The following is a 15,824-nucleotide window of genomic DNA, read 5'->3' on the forward strand; positions in this document are numbered from 1 at the left end:
TGTGTGCTCAGACTATCATGTTATAAATACATGTCAGAGCCTGGATGCTTACCTGCAAGCTATCACTTCACATCTTATATAAGCTGGGCCGATGCTGCTGTTCTCAAATATTGGGTTGAGCTGGCAAAGAGAGGATATCATTAGTCTGTCATACTGCTGATAGCACCAGATACCCCAAACTGCCCGGGAAGGCTGTGAGCGAGTAACACTTACCAAAGAGATCAAGACTTTCTCAGTAGCATTGAACCGGGTAGAATGAGGCGTTCCCAGTTGTGAATCATATTTGAGATTGGTTATGGTGAAGTTCACTGTGAAACGTACAATTGCTGGAGCGGGGGTTGAGGTTGGCAAAACAGCTGCAAAAAAAGAAATAACAATGAAAAATCAATGAACTCACCCATACAGACAGGCTAAAACCCATCTACAATTCCACAAATAAAAATTGCAAATGGTGTTTTATTCCCTGCCAAGAGAACTGCAGACTGTTCTCCTTAGAGGGCCAATTCCATTCCATTTTGAGCAGACTCACAGTTGTAGACAAGCACTATTCACCACCTCTGTTATATTAAATTTTGAAAGTTTATATCTTTCCAATGTTTTCAGTAAGGATCATTCTGAACTATACTCACTTGGCAGATCTGGTGCTTCATTATAACCTGGAATGAAAAGGGAAAATGATCAGAGGGAAACTAGACAGGTGGGGAGAGAAGAAAAAGACAAGTAGATGCAAGGATGGTCCAGAAAGAGCAGTAAAGAAAACTGTTAAGAAATCAGCTGGTTACCATTGACATAGAGGCTGTCCTTGTCCAGGGTGTAGAGGCCCAGTTTGGTGATGCCATTTGTCTTGTTCTGGATTTCATGGTAAACATCCACTCTGTCAAACAGGGGAGCAGTGGAGTCGTGCCTGTAGGTGCAGACGGCATCCACACCGGTGTTATTCCCATCTCTCACCGATCTGGAATAGAAAAGCCAATGTCAGATTTGATCCTGTGTTTAAATTATTTGGTGGTGACTGTCCAGTACTGAATAAAATGACAGTAAATGAACCTTCACATTGTAGGGTAATTAGGTAATCTCAGCCTCTGGATCCCTACCTGTAAGACGTCACTTCACATTTTATATAATCTGGGCCGAAGCTGCTGTTTCCAAATATTGGGTTGAGCTGGCAAAGAGAGGATGTCATTAGTCTGTCATACTGCTGATAGCACCAGATACCTCAAACTGCCCGGAAAGGCTGTGAACCAGTGACACTTACTAAAGAGATCAAGACTTTCTCAGTAGCATTGAACCGGGTAGAATGAGGAGATCTCAGCTGTGAATCATATTTGAGATTGGTTATGGTGAAGTTCACTGTGAAATGTTCAATTGCTGAAGCGGTGGTTGAGGTTGGTGAAACAGCTGCAAAAACAGAAATAACAAAGAAAAATCAGTGAACTCACCCATGATGACAGTAAGAATATGTTGCTGGGAAAACAGATACTTTTATATCCAATATAACTGCATCTTTTATTTTCCTAAGGGAACCGTTAAGCCATTATCCTTAGACTGCGAATTGTATCGGAATATCAGACTCTCTCTTGCTATGCAAAATAACAATATGCAGAACTTTTTTCGTACTATTTGGAAGCTTCGTACACTGTGCTCTGCTCTCAATGACATTGATAGCGTTTACCTGCGAGATTAGATCTAATCAAACATCTGTTCCTTCTCTTACAGGCATTGGCAGAATTAGATTTTAATATTTTATAATACAGATATTATAGATGTTTATTTTTAAGCATTTTTAATTTTTTTAATTGATTTGAATGTTCACACTGTGCAAAATTGAGTTTTAAGCTTTTAATTTTTTTTGTTTGAGGGGTGTCAGTGGGGAGTGTCAGACAATAGTTATTTAATGGCAATAGATGTTGAAATTCCGAAAGTTAAAGTATTTTCTAATACACAAATTCTCAACATCACCTATAAAAATATACAAAGTGAACATCTTTAAAGCAAACTCTGAGAAGTTGTCAAGCAGCATTTTCCTGACTTTGCCTATCTGCAAATTTCCATTTTTATCAATGGAAATATTGTTTCATCAGGTTGTGTGTGTACTGTGGAAGTGACGTTTACTGACATTTATCAATAAAAATCTCATCCTTCCAAGCCTATGTATTACTTAGCAATTGCCTCTGTTGAATTTCATCTGACATCATGTTCCTAACATCCATAGAACCAGATTCTGCCATGCTTGGTCCTGCAGAATAGTCTCTGACTCTTAAGTATAGTCCATTGACTTCAATGAGACTAGTCAATGAGTAAAATACTGTTCAGCATGCGTAAGGGTAGTTTGAAGCTCACATCACCTGTATATGTCCTAAGTAATGTGGCTCTGTGTGGGTGGCTTGTGAAAGTGAAATTGACTCAAGACACACTCAAAGGGGGCACAGGTTGCCATTCACCCTGCAGCCTCTTTACATCATTTGCACTAGAACTGGTCGAAATGGTTTGAATTTTTGAAGATTTTTAAGCACAAAACATTAATGCAAAATTTCCATCTGGCAGGGGGGACCATTTTTTTTTCCATTTTACCACTGGCCTTAATTCCTATAGCCTGTAGGGACCACTAGATCCATGTAAATGTGGATCTCATGGCCTCTTCCCTGATCTGCCCCATCCATGCCCTCCAGGCTGTCCTGTGCAGAGCTGGCTCAGAGATGTCCCCCATGCATGCTCCTGGAAAGCTGTATGACCTTCCCTCTCACACAGCGAAGGTGTGGAGCTGAGCCCCAAGGAGTCTGCATTCTAACTCATCCCAAGAAACAATGGAAACATTTGAACATTTAGAGTAACATCTTCAGAAGCATCTAAGTTGGTGGTTCTCAAACTTTTGTACTGGTGACCCCTTTCACATAGCAATCCTTACAAATTAAAAACATTTTAAAATATATTTAACGTCATTATAAATGCTGGAGGCAAAGCAGGGTTTGGGATGGAGGCTGACAGCTCATGAGCCCTTGGAGGGTCCCGATCAAGGTTTGAGAACCCCTGATGTGAGTGATTATGTCCTACTGAAAATCTGGACATACCCTAGGTGCTTTTGGAAATGATACCTTTCAAAGACCAAAGCCTCCCTGTTAGCATTTTTTTGGTCCTGTCTAAAGAATCTAGCCCAAGAAAAGGTCTCACTTGTTGGCTGGGAAGTGGTGGTTGGGAAGAAGGAAGTTGTCATCAGAAGGGAAGTCCAAGCAGTACATAGAGTGGGTTGTGGTATTTTTGAGGATGTCATCTCTAAACTGGGCAAAACAACTGGCTGACATGAGTATGTGGTTTTACTTCTACTAAGAATAATGGCAGAACACTGTAAAATACAAATCTATAGTAAAAAGCAGAGGTTACCATTAACTATCCATCTGTCTAGGCATTCATACCTGAAGTAAGCATCGGAGAAACTCATACTGTTTTCCTCTCTACGGTAAAGGTACTAATTACTGCTGTCGTCTCACCTGGGAAAGTGGTCTCTAGAGGAGATGTGGACGTTTCTGCTGTTGCAGAGGTGGCTGCAGCGGTCATAACAGATGTTGAACTAGCAGGCAGAGTGATTGTGGTTGGCTGTGATGTGGAAGTGCTAATTAGTGTTGTGGACTCAGCTGGGGAGGAGGTTGGACGAGCAGAAGTGGATGTCTCTGCTAACAGAGAGGTAGCTGCAGTTTTAGTCTCAGCTGTGGAAGTGGTCACTGGGGCTTTGGTGGTGGATTCTGCTCGTGTTGTGAGATACGTTGTTGTCGTCTCAGGTTTGTTTGGTATCACAGGAGCTCCTGCTTTGGTGGTACTCTCTGATGTTGTACTTCTGGTCGTGGTGGTGGTGGCAGTGGTGGTTTTAACCACAGGAGTTGTCTGTGTTGTTGTGACATTATTATCTTTATTTTGTTCCACTGGCTTAACTGTCTTCTGGTAGATTATTTCAGTTATTTCATGATCTGTGTAGAGAAATGTATCTCCATTATGCTATTTTACATAGGTGCTTATACCACCTATTGAGTGCAAATGCACGGAATATGCATATCAATAATACATGGTCATTGTGAATATATTGTGTTTGTTTTAGCTTGAACATTCCAATATTTTCTCCCCAGTTGTGAATTTTTTCTATTTATGTTCATCACAATTTACATGTTGAACATATGTAAGAGAGTCAGTCTATAGTTTGCTCTTTTCCATTTCCTACTCTCTGGACATTAAGTTTACTGAATTGGGGATTTAGTATTTAATATTTCCACTTCAAGCTTTCAGGATAAGGCTGTAAATAAGAAATAACTACCAAGAAAAAGTCAGAGAATTCCTGTTTCGATACCTTTCTTGTCAGATTATATCCCCTTTACTCCCACATTTATTTATGTTCGTTAATAAGTTTCAAGAAGATTATTTAACTTCAGTTAAGCAGGCAACATTTTTATAATAAGACAGTCCCATATGTTCTATTTATTCTTTCTTTTATGTTCATATCTCCCGAGCTTCCTATACCCATGGAAAGTCTAAATTTTTCCACTTCTATCTCAAAAAATACTCAATTACTCTAGGTAGCAAGAAACATTTATTTTTTTAATCCACAAAATATCTCCATTCTAATTAGATATACACTGATAAAAAATGTTTCTTTTACTATGTGACTTCAAAAGGATGACAGCCTGGACTCCTGCTGCTTAAAATGAGTCAGAACTCATGGGGAAGCAAATTCTGCAATTACAAAGAATACACAAGACGAAAACAATGCCCTTACTTGTTAAAGCAGCTGTGGTAGGTGAAAGCAATGTTGTGGTTGTCACAGAGATGGCTGCTGTTGTTTCCCCTCTGATAGGAACTCCCAAAGCAGTTGTGGTCTCAGCTGGGGAAGCTGTAAAAAGGGCAGATGTGGTTGTTCCCTGTGTTGTAGTGGAAGCGTAAGTTCTTGTGGTTTCAGCAGGGGTAGTGGTGATTGGAGCCGCGGTGCTTCTCTCTGCTGCTGTAGCAATGGATGATGTTTTAGTAGTGTCGGCGAGAACAGTGATGACAGGGGATGCTGTGGGTGTCCCCCGTTCTGTAGTGGTGCCCAAATCTACTGGGATCTCAGATGGGGAATTGGTCTCCAATACAGATGTGGACATTTTAGGAGCTGCTGTGGTAGGAGTCAGTGTCAATGTGGTCTCAGCTGGAGAAGTCACCATAACAGCAACTGTGGATGTCTCTGCTAAAGAGGAGGTGACAGCACTTGTGGTCACAGTGGGAAAAGTGACAAGACGGGCAGATGTGGTTGTCTCAACTTCTGTAGAGGTGCTGGGAATTCTTCTGGTCTGAGAGGGCAAACTTGTCTCAAGACGGACTGTGGATGTCAATGGTAAAATAGAAGTGACTCCAGTTGTGGTCTCAGTGGGCGATGTTGCCACAGGGACGGGTGTGGTGATAGCCAGAGTGGTGGTTGTTTCAACTGGGGAAGTAGCAGGAAAGGTGACTGTGGTTGTCTCCTCCACTGTAGTGGCAGTAGTTACTGCTGTAGTCTCTGCAGAGGAACCGGTCTCTAAAGGAGTTGTGAGTGTTTCTGCTATGGTAGATGTCCCTACAGGTGAACTCTTAGGGAAGAAAGTGGTAGGAAGAGGAACCGGGGTAGTCTCTTCCACTGTAGAGGAGCCAGTTATTCCTGAAGACTGAGCTTGGAAAGTAGTCTCTACAGGAGCTGTGGAGGTCTCTAGAATAGTCGAATTAGCTACAGCCATGCTCCCAGGTAGTGCAGTGGTTGGAGGTGAAGCTGTGGTTGTCTCCTCTACGAAGCTGGACCTCGTTGTTGCTGTAGACGCAGCTGCAGAAGTGGTCTCTACAGGAGGAGTTAATGTTTCTGCTATGGTGGATGTGGTTATAGCTGTGCTCTTATGGGCTGAAGTGGTAGGAAGGGCGACCGTGGCTGTGTCTTCTACTTTAGTGGTACTAGCGATTGCAGTAGTCTCAGCTAAGGAAGTGGTCTTTAGAGTAGCCGTGGAGGTTTGTAGAATAGGAGCTGTAACTGCAGCTGTGCTTTCCGGCTGTGAAATTGTAGGAAGCGGAAGTGTGGTTGTCTCCCTGACTGTAGAGGCAGTAGTTATTGCTGCTGTCTCTGCTAAGGAAGTAGATTCTAGTGCAGCGGTGGAGGTCTCTGGACTAGCAGAAGTGGCTACGGTTGTGCTCTGAGGTAATGAAATGGTGGGAAGCGCAACCATGGTTGTCATTTCTACTATAGTCATACTAGTTATTGCTGTAGTCTCAGGCAGGGAAGTGGACTCCCGAGAAGCTGTGGAGGTCTCTGGAATAAGAGACCAGGCTACTGCGGTGCTTTCAGGAAGAGAAGTGCTAGGAAAGGGAACTGTGGTTGTCTCTTCTAGTGTAGTGGCATTAGTTGTTGCTGCAGTCTCAGCTAGCGAAGTGGTCTCCGGAAGAGCTGTGGAGGTCTTCTGAATAAGAGAAGTGTCTGATGCCATAGTCCCAGGTAGTGAAACAGTAGGAAAGAGAACCGTGGTTGTCTCTTCTGCTGTGCTGGTACTAGATATTGCTGTAGTCTTAGCTACAGACGTGGTCCCTACGGGAGTGGTGGAGGTCTCTGGTATAGGAGAGGTGGCTATAGCTGTACTTTCATGGGCTGAAGTAGTAGGGAGAGTAATTGTGGCTGTCTCGCCTAATGCCGTGGTACCAGTTACTGCTGAAGTCTCATTTGGGGAAGAGGTCTCCAGAGCACCGATTGAGCTCGCTGAAATAGTAGAGGTGGCTGCTGCTGTGGTCCTAATAAGTGTACTGGTAGGAAGAGGAACTGCGGTTGTCTCTTCTACAGTAGAGCTACTAGTCATTGCTGTCGTTTCAGAGAGGGAAGTAGGCTCTAGAGGAGAGGTGGATGTTTCTCCTGTGATTCTTGTGAATACAGCTGTGCTTTCGGGTTGTGAAACTTTGGAAAGGGGAAATGTGGTTGTCTCTTGAATTGTAGTGGTACTAGTTATTGTTTTCATTTCACCTGGAGACATGGTCTCTACAGAAGAGGTGGATGTCTCTAGTATAGTAGAGGTGTCTGCCGCTGTGGTCCTAAGAAGTGTAGTAGTAGGAAGAAGAAGTGCGGTTGTCTTTTCTCCTGCAGTGCTACTAGTTATTGCTGTTGTTTTGGGGACAGATGTCATTTCAAGGGGAGGGGTGGATTTTTCTCCTACAGTCGTGGTGGCTACAGCTGTGGTTTCAGGTTGTGAAGCTGTAAAGAGGGGAAGTGTGGTTCTTCCCTCTATTGTTGTAGCACTAATTATTGGTATAGTCTCCGCCAGGGAAGTGGTCTCTTCTGGAGCTGTGGATGTCTCTGGATTAGTAGAGGTGGCTGCAGTTGTGCTCTCAGGGAGATAAGTGGTAGGAAGAGCAACAATGGTTGTCCCCTCTACTGTCCTGTTACCAAGTAATGCTGTAGTCTCACCTGGGAATGTGGTCTCTAGAGGAGATGTGGATGTTTCTGCTGTTGCAGAGGTGGCTGCAACTGTCATAATAGACATTGAACTAGCAGGCGGAGTGATTGTGGCTGGCTGTGATGTGGAAGTGCTAATTAGTGTTGTGGACTCAGCTGGGGAGGAGGTTGGACGAGCAGAAGTGGTTGTCTCTGCTAACAGAGAGGTAGCTGCAGTTCTAGTCTCAGCTGTGGAAGTGGTCACTGAGGCTTTGGTGGTGGATTCTGCTCGTGTTGTGAGATACGTTGTAGTGGTCCCAAGTTTGTTTGGGATCACGGGAGCTGCTTCTTTGGTGGTACTCTCTAATGTTGTACTTCTGGTCGTGGTGGTTTTAACCACAGGAGTTGTCTTTGTTGTTGTGCCATTATTATCTTGATTTTGTTCCACTGGCTTAGCGGTCTTCTGGTAGATTATTTCTGTTATTTCATGATCTGTGTAGAGAAATGTATCTCCATTATGCTAGTTTACATAGGTGCTTATACCACATATTGAGTGCAAATCCACGGAATATGCATATCAATAATACATGGTCATTGTGAATATACAGTGTTTGTTTTAGCTTGAACATTCCAACATTTTCTCCCCAGTTGTACATTTCTTCTATCTATGTTTATCACAATTTACATGTAGCATGCATGAGAGATTCACTGCAGAGGTAAAATAACCTGAGCATGCCCCCCAGAGCAGGCCACTCATGTCAGTTCACCCAAAACAGCTTCAGGGGGAGAGGAGGAGGAGGAGGAGAATGTCCTTCCTCATAACTTTTAGCCCAGTGGTTCAGGTCCTCCCTTGGGATGTGGAAGACTGACTGTTGCACTGTGGATAAATAATAAAAGAATCATTTGTGCAGGGGATCTGATTCCTGAATCTCCCACATCCCGGGAGAGTGCTCTAATGAAAATAATATAGACTCATTCTTATGCATTCTCTCTCCCCTGCTATCCCTGCACACTCATTTTATAGGGGCCTAGGTGTCTCTCTGAGACTCCATGATACACAGTTATTTTCTAACTGCCTATAAGAGCATCACAGACGAGAGCGCCATTTCTGCATCCAGGCTGTAACTTTTTAAATTTGAACTTTTAAGTGCCGCTGACTTCAGTGAGACTGCTCAGTTGCTTGAGTGCTTTGCTGAAGAGGGAAGAACTTAGTCACATGTTTAATGTTAGGCACGTGCTGGAGGACTTCAATATTTTACTGAATTGGGGTCTTAGCATTTAATATTTCCTTTTCAAGCTTTCAAAATACTCTTGTAAATGGGAAAAACTACCAAGAAAAATTCAGAAAATTCCTATTTCAATACTTTTTTGTCAGTTTGTATCCCCTTTTCTCCCACATTTATTTATGTTCGTTAATAAGTTTCAAGAAGATTATTTAACTTCAGTTAAGCAGGCAACATTTTTATAATAAGACAGTCCCATATGTTCTATTTATTCTTTCTTTTATGTTCATATCTCCCTTGTTTCCTATACCCATGGAAAGTCTGCATTTTGCCACCTCTATCCCAAATAATTCTCAATTATTCTAGGTAGAATGAAATATTCATTTTTTAGCCACAAAATATCTCATTCTAATTAGATAAACACTACTAAAAACTGTTTCTTTTACTATGTGACTTCAAAAGGATGACAACCCAGACTCCTGCTGCTTTAAAATGGGTCTGAACTCATGGGGAAGCAAATTCTGCAACTGCAAAGAATACACAAGAGGAAAATAATGCCCTTACTTGTCAAAGCAGCTGTGGTAGGTGAAAGCAATGTTGTGGTTGTCACAGAGATGGCTGCCGTTGTTTCCCCTCTGACAGGAACGTCCAAAGTGGTTGTGGTCTCAGCTGGGGAAGTTGTAAAATGGGCAGATGTGGTTGTTCCCTGTGCTGTAGTGGAAGTGTAAGTTGGTGTAGTCTCAGCAGGGGTAGTGCTGATTGGAGTCATTGTGCTTCTCTCTGCTGCTGTAGCAATGGATGATGTTTTAGTATTCTCAGCAAGAAGAGTGGTGACAGAGGATGCTGTGGGTGTCCCCCGTTCTGTAGTGGTGCTCAAAGCTATTGGGATCTCAGATAGGGAATTGGTCTCCAGTACAGATGTGGATGTTTTAGGAGCTGCTGTGGTGGGAGTCAGCATCACTGTGGTCTCAGCTGGAGAAGTCACCATAACAACCACTGTGGATGTCTCTGATAACGAGGAGGTGACAGCACTTGTTGTTGTGGTGGGATAAGTGACAAGAGAGGCAGCTGTGGTTGTCTCAACTTCTGTAGATATGCTGGGAATTCTTGTGGTCTCAGAGGGCAAACTTGTCTCAGGATGTACCGTGGATGTCAACGGTAAAATAGAAGTGACTCCAGTTGTGGTCTCAGTGGGGGATGTTGCCACAGGGACTGGTGTGGTGATAGCCAGAGTGGTGGTTGTTTCAACTGGGGAAGTAGCAGGAAAGGTGACTGTGGTTGTCTCCTCCACTGTAGTGGCAGTAGTTACTGCTGTAGTCTCTGCAGAGGAACCGGTCTCTAAAGGAGTTGTGAGTGTTTCTGCTATGGTAGATGTCCCTACAGGTGAACTCTTAGGGAAGAAAGTGGTAGGAAGAGGAACCGGGGTAGTCTCTTCCACTGTAGAGGAGCCAGTTATTCCTGAAGACTGAGCTTGGAAAGTAGTCTCTACAGGAGCTGTGGAGGTCTCTAGAATAGTCGAAGTAGCTACAGCCATGCTCCCAGGTAGTGCAGTGGTTGGAGGTGAAGCTGTGGTTGTCTCCTCTACGAAGCTGGAACTCGTTGTTGCTGTAGACACAGCTGCAGATGTGGTCTCTACAGGAGGAGTTAATGTTTCTGCTATGGTGGAAGTGGTTATAGCTGTGCTCTTATGGGCTGAAGTGGTAGGAAGGGCGACCGTGGCTGTGACTTCTACTTTAGTGGTACTAGCGATTGCAGTAGTCTCAGCTAAGGAAGTGGTCTTTAGAGTAGCTGTGGAGGTTTGTAGAATAGGAGCTGTAACTGCAGCTGTGCTTTCAGGCTGTGAAATTGTAGGAAGCGGAAGTGTGGTTGTCTCCCTGACTGGAGAGGCAGTAGTTATTGCTGCTGTCTCTGCTAAGGAAGTAGATTCTAGTGGAGCAGTGGAGGTCTCTGGACTAGCAGAAGTGGCTACGGTTGTGCTCTGAGATAATGAAATGGTGGAAAATGCAACCGTGGTTGTCTCTTCTACTATAGTCGTACTAGTTATTGCTGTAGTCTCAGCCAGGGAATTGGACTGCCGAGAAGCTGTGGAGGTCTCTGGAATAAGAGACCAGGCTACTGCGGTGCTTTCAGGAAGAGAAGTGCTAGGAAAGGGAACTGTGGTTGTCTCTTCTAGTGTAGTGGCATTAGTTGTTGCTGCAGTCTCCGCTAGCGAAGTGGTCTCCAGAAGAGCTGTGGAGGTCTTCTGAATAAGAGAAGTGGCTGATGCCATAGTCCCAGGTAGTGAAACAGTAGGAAAGAGAACCGTGGTTGTCTCTTCTGCTGTGCTGGTACTAGATATTGCTGTAGTCTTAGCTACAGACGTGGTCCCTACGGGAGTGGTGGAGGTCTCTGGTATAGCAGAGGTGGCTATAGCTGTACTTTCATGGGCTAAAGTAGTAGGGAGAGTAATTGTGGCTGTCTCGCCTACTGCCGTGGTACCAGTTACTGCTGTAGTCTCATTTGGGGAAGAGGTCTCCAGAGCACTGATTGAGCTCGCTGAAATAGTAGAGGTGGCTGCTGGTGTGGTCCTAAGAAGTGTACTGGTAGGAAGAGGAACTGCGGTTGTCTTTTTTCCTTCAGTGCTACTAGTTATTGCTCTCGTTTCGGGGACAGATGTCATTTCCAGGGGAGAGGTGGATTTTGCTCCTACAGTCGTGGTGGCTACAGCTGTGGTTTCAGGTTCTGAAGCTGTAGAAAGGGGAAGTGTGGTTCTCCCCTCTATTGTTGTAGCACTAATTATTGGTATAGTCTCCGCCAGGGAAGTGGTCTCTTCTGGAGCTGTGGATGTCTCTGGATTAGTAGAGGTGGCTGCAGTTGTGCTCTCAGGGAGATAAGTGGTAGGAAGAGCAACAATGGTTGTCCCCTCTACTGTCCTGTTACCAAGTAATGCTGTAGTCTCACCTGGGAATGTGGTCTCTAGAGGAGATGTGGATGTTTCTGCTGTTGCAGAGGTGGCTGCAACTGTCATAATAGACATTGAACTAGCAGGCAGAGTGATTGTGGTTGGCTGTGATGTGGAAGTGCTAATTAGTGTTGTGGACTCAGCTGGGGAGGAGGTTGGACGAGCAGAAGTGGTTGTCTCTGCTAACATAGAGGTAGCTGCAGTTCTAGTCTTAGCTGTGGAAGTGGTCACTGGGGCTTTGGTGGTGGATTCTGCTCGTGTTGTGAGATACGTTGTTGTGGTCCCAGGTTTGTTTGGGATCACGGGAGCTGCTTCTTTGGTGGTACTCTCTAATGTTGTACTTCTGGTCGTGGTGGTTTTAACCACAGGAGTTGTCTGTGTTGTTGTGCCATTATTATCTTGATTTTGTTCCACTGGCTTAGCGGTCTTCTGGTAGATTATTTCTGTTATTTCATGATCTGTGTAGAGAAATGTATCTCCATTATGCTAATTTACATAGGTGCTTATACCACATATTGAGTGCAAATCCACGGAATATGCATATCAATAATACATGGTCATTGTGAATATACAGTGTTTGTTTTAGCTTGAACATTCCAACATTTTCTCCCCAGTTGTACATTTCTTCTATCTATGTTTATCACAATTTACATGTAGCATGCATGAGAGATTCACTGCAGAGGTAAAATAACCTGAGCATGCATCCCAGAGCAGGCCACTCATGTCAGTTCACCCAAACAGCTTCAGGGGGAGAGGAGGAGAAGGAGGAGGAGAATGTCCTTCCTCATAACTTTTAGCCCAGTGGTTCAGGTCCTCCCTTGGGATGTGGAAGACTGACTGTTACACTGTGGATAAATAATAAAAGAATCATTTGTGCAGGGGATCTGATTCCTGAATCCTCCCACATCCCGGGAGAGTGCTCTAATGAAAAAGATATAGACTCATTCTTATGCATTCTCTCTCCCCTCCTATCCCTGCACACTCATTTTATAGGGGCCTAGGTGTCTCTCTGAGACTCCATGATACACAGTTATTTTCTAACTGCCTATAAGAGCATCACAGACGTGAGCGCCATTTCTGCATCCAGGCTGTAACTTTTTAAGTTTGAACTTTTAAGTGCCGCTGACTTCAGTGAGACTGCTCAGTTGCTTGAGTGCTTTGCTGAAGAGGGAAGAACTTAGTCACATGTTTAATGTTAAGCACGTGCTGAAGGACTTCAATATTTTACTGAATTGGGGTCTTAGCATTTAATATTTCCTTTTCAAGCTTTCAAAATACTCTTGTAAATGGGAAAAACTACCAAGAAAAATTCAGAGAATTCCTATTTCAATACTTTTTTGTCAGTTTGTATCCCCTTTTCTCCCACATTTATTTATGTTCGTTAATAAGTTTCAAGAAGATTATTTAGCTTCAGTTAAGCAGGCAACATTTTATAATAAGACAGTCCCATATGTTCTATTTATTCTTTCTTTTATGTTCATATCTCCCTTGTTTCCTATACCCATGGAAAGTCTGCATTTTGCCACCTCTATCCCAAATAATTCTCAATTATTCTAGGTAGAATGAAATATTCATTTTTAGCCACAAAATATCTCATTCTAATTAGATAAACACTACTAAAAACTGTTTCTTTTACTATGTGACTTCAAAAGGATGACAACCCAGGACTCCTGCTGCTTTAAAATGGGTCTGGACTCATGGGGAAGCAAATTCTGCAACTGCAAAGAATACACAAGATGGAAAGCAATGCCCTTACTTGTCAAAGCAGCTGTGGTAGGTGAAAGCGATGTTGTGGTTGTCACAGAGATGGCTACCGTTGTTTTCCCCTCTGACAGGAACGCCCAAAGTGGTTGTTGTCTCAGCTGGGGAAGTTGTAAAATGGGCAGATGTGGTTGTTCCCTGTGCTGTAGTGGAAGTGTAAGTTGGTGTAGTCTCAGCAGGGGTAGTGCTGATTGGAGTCATTGTGCTTCTCTCTGCTGCTGTAGCAATGGATGATGTTTTAGTATTCTCAGCAAGAAGAGTGGTGACAGGGGATGCTGTGGGTGTCCCCCGTTCTGTAGTGGTGCCCAAAGCTATTGGGATCTCAGATGGGGAATTGGTCTCCAGTACAGATGTGGATGTTTTAGGAGCTGCTGTGGTGGGAGTCGGCATCACTGTGGTCTCAGCTGGAGAAGTCACCATAACAGCAACTGTAGATGTCTCTGATAAGGAGGAGGTGACAGCACTTGTGGTTGCGGTGGGATAAGTGACAAGAGAGGCAGCTGTGGTTGTCTCAACTTCTGTAGAGATGCTGGGAATTCTTGTGGTCTCAGAGGGCAAACTTGTCTCAGGATGTACCGTGGATGTCAACGGTAAAATAGAAGTGACTCCAGTTGTGGTCTCAGTGGGGGATGTGGCCACAGGGACGGGTGTGGTGATAGCCAGAGTGGTGGTTGTTTCAACTGGGGAAGTAGTAGGATGGGTGACTGTGGTTGTCTCCTCCACTGTAGTGGCAGTAGTTACTGCTGTAGTCTCTGCAGAGGAACCGGTCTCTAAAGGAGTTGTGAGTGTTTCTGCTATGGTAGATGTCCCTACAGGTGAACTCTTAGGGAAGAAAGTGGTAGGAAGAGGAACCGGGGTAGTCTCTTCCACTGTAGAGGAGCCAGTTATTCCTGAAGACTGAGCTTGGAAAGTAGTCTCTACAGGAGCTGTGGAGGTCTCTAGAATAGTCGAAGTAGCTACAGCCATGCTCCCAGGTAGTGCAGTGGTTGGAGGTGAAGCTGTGGTTGTCTCCTCTACGAAGCTGGAACTCGTTGTTGCTGTAGTAGCAGCTGCAGAAGTGGTCTCTACAGGAGTTGTTAATGTTTCTGCTATGGTGGAAGTGGTTATAGCTGTGCTCTTATGGGCTGAAGTGGTAGGAAGGGCGACCGTGGCTGTGTCTACTACTTTAGTGGTACTAGCGATTGCAGTAGTCTCAGCTAAGGAAGTGGTCTTTAGAGTAGCTGTGGAGGTTTGTAGAATAGGAGCTGTAACTGCAGCTGTGCTTTCAGGCTGTGAAATTGTAGGAAGCGGAAGTGTGGTTGTCTCCCTGACTGTAGAGGCAGTAGTTATTGCTGCTGTCTCTGCTAAGGAAGTAGATTCTAGTGCAGCGGTGGAGGTCTCTGGACTAGCAGAAGTGGCTACGGTTGTGCTCTGAGGTAATGAAACGGTGGGAAGCGCAACCATGGTTGTCATTTCTACTATAGTCGTACTAGTTATTGCTGTAATCTCAGCCAGGGAAGTGGACTCCCGAGAAGCTGTGGAGGTCTCTGGAATAAGAGACCAGGCTACTGCGGTGCTTTCAGGAAGAGAAGTGCTAGGAAAGGCAACTGTGGTTGTCTCTTCTAGTGTAGTGGCATTAGTTGTTGCTGCAGTCTCAGCTAGCGAAGTGGTCTCCAGAAGAGCTGTGGAGGTCTTTTGAATAAGAGAAGTGTCTGATGCCATAGTCCCAGGTAGTGAAACAGTAGGAAAGAGAACCGTGGTTGTCTCTTCTGCTGTGCTGGTACTAGATATTGCTGTAGTCTTAGCTACAGACGTGGTCCCTATGGAAGTGGTGGAGGTCTCTGGTATAGGAGAGGTGGCTATAGCTGTACTTTCATGGGCTGAAGTAGTAGGGAGAGTAATTGTGGCTGTCTCGCCTACTGCCGTGGTACCAGTTGCTGCCTGTAGTCTCATTTGGGGAAAAGCTCTCTAGAGCACCGATTGAGCTCGCTGAAATAGTAGAGGTGGCTGCTGCTGTGGTCCTAAGAAGTGTACTGGTAGGAAGAGGAACTGCGGTTGTCTCTTCTACAGTAGAGCTACTAGTCATTGCAGTAGTTTCAGAGAGGGAAGTAGGCTCTAGAGGAGAGGTGGATGTTCTCCTGTGATTCTTGTGAATACAGCTGTGCTTTCGGGTTGTGAAGCTTTGGAAAGGGGAAATGTGGTTGTCTCTTGAATTGTAGTGGTACTAGTTATTGTTGTCATTTCACCTGGAGACATGGTCTCTACAGAAGAGGTGGATGTCTCTAGTATAGTAGAGGTGTCTGCCGCTGTGGTCCTAAGAAGTGTAGTAGTAGGAAGAAGAAGTGCGGTTGTCTTTTCTCCTTCAGTGCTACTAGTTATTGCTGTCGTTTCGGGGACAGATATCATTTCAAGGGGAGGGGTGGATTTTTCTCCTACAGTCGTGGTGGCTACAGCTGTGGTTCCAGGTTGTGAAGCTGTAGAAAGAGGAAGTGTGGTTCTCCCCTCTATTGTTGTAGCACTAATT

At 44.4% G+C, this 15,824-nt stretch overlaps 1 protein-coding gene across 1 annotated transcript in view; it reads right to left on the reverse strand.

The window, feature by feature from the left end:
• MUC16 (mucin 16, cell surface associated) overlaps positions 1 to 15,824 on the reverse strand; it is a 103,310-nt gene that overhangs the window by 22,077 nt on the left and 65,409 nt on the right. The window contains exons 10-19 of the mRNA XM_030540805.1: positions 13,317 to 15,268; positions 10,109 to 10,251; positions 7,430 to 7,612; positions 6,674 to 6,829; positions 1,256 to 1,398; positions 1,095 to 1,162; positions 783 to 955; positions 630 to 656; positions 214 to 356; positions 53 to 120 (exon numbers count right to left, since the gene is read on the reverse strand). Coding sequence (XP_030396665.1) covers positions 53 to 120; positions 214 to 356; positions 630 to 656; positions 783 to 955; positions 1,095 to 1,162; positions 1,256 to 1,398; positions 6,674 to 6,829; positions 7,430 to 7,612; positions 10,109 to 10,251; positions 13,317 to 15,268 — 3,056 coding nt within the window. The remainder of the gene's footprint in view (positions 1 to 52; positions 121 to 213; positions 357 to 629; positions 657 to 782; positions 956 to 1,094; positions 1,163 to 1,255; positions 1,399 to 6,673; positions 6,830 to 7,429; positions 7,613 to 10,108; positions 10,252 to 13,316; positions 15,269 to 15,824) is intronic.

Source organism: Gopherus evgoodei, chromosome 22 (assembly GCF_007399415.2).
Source record: "Gopherus evgoodei ecotype Sinaloan lineage chromosome 22, rGopEvg1_v1.p, whole genome shotgun sequence".
Classification (NCBI taxonomy): domain Eukaryota; kingdom Metazoa; phylum Chordata; order Testudines; family Testudinidae; genus Gopherus; species Gopherus evgoodei.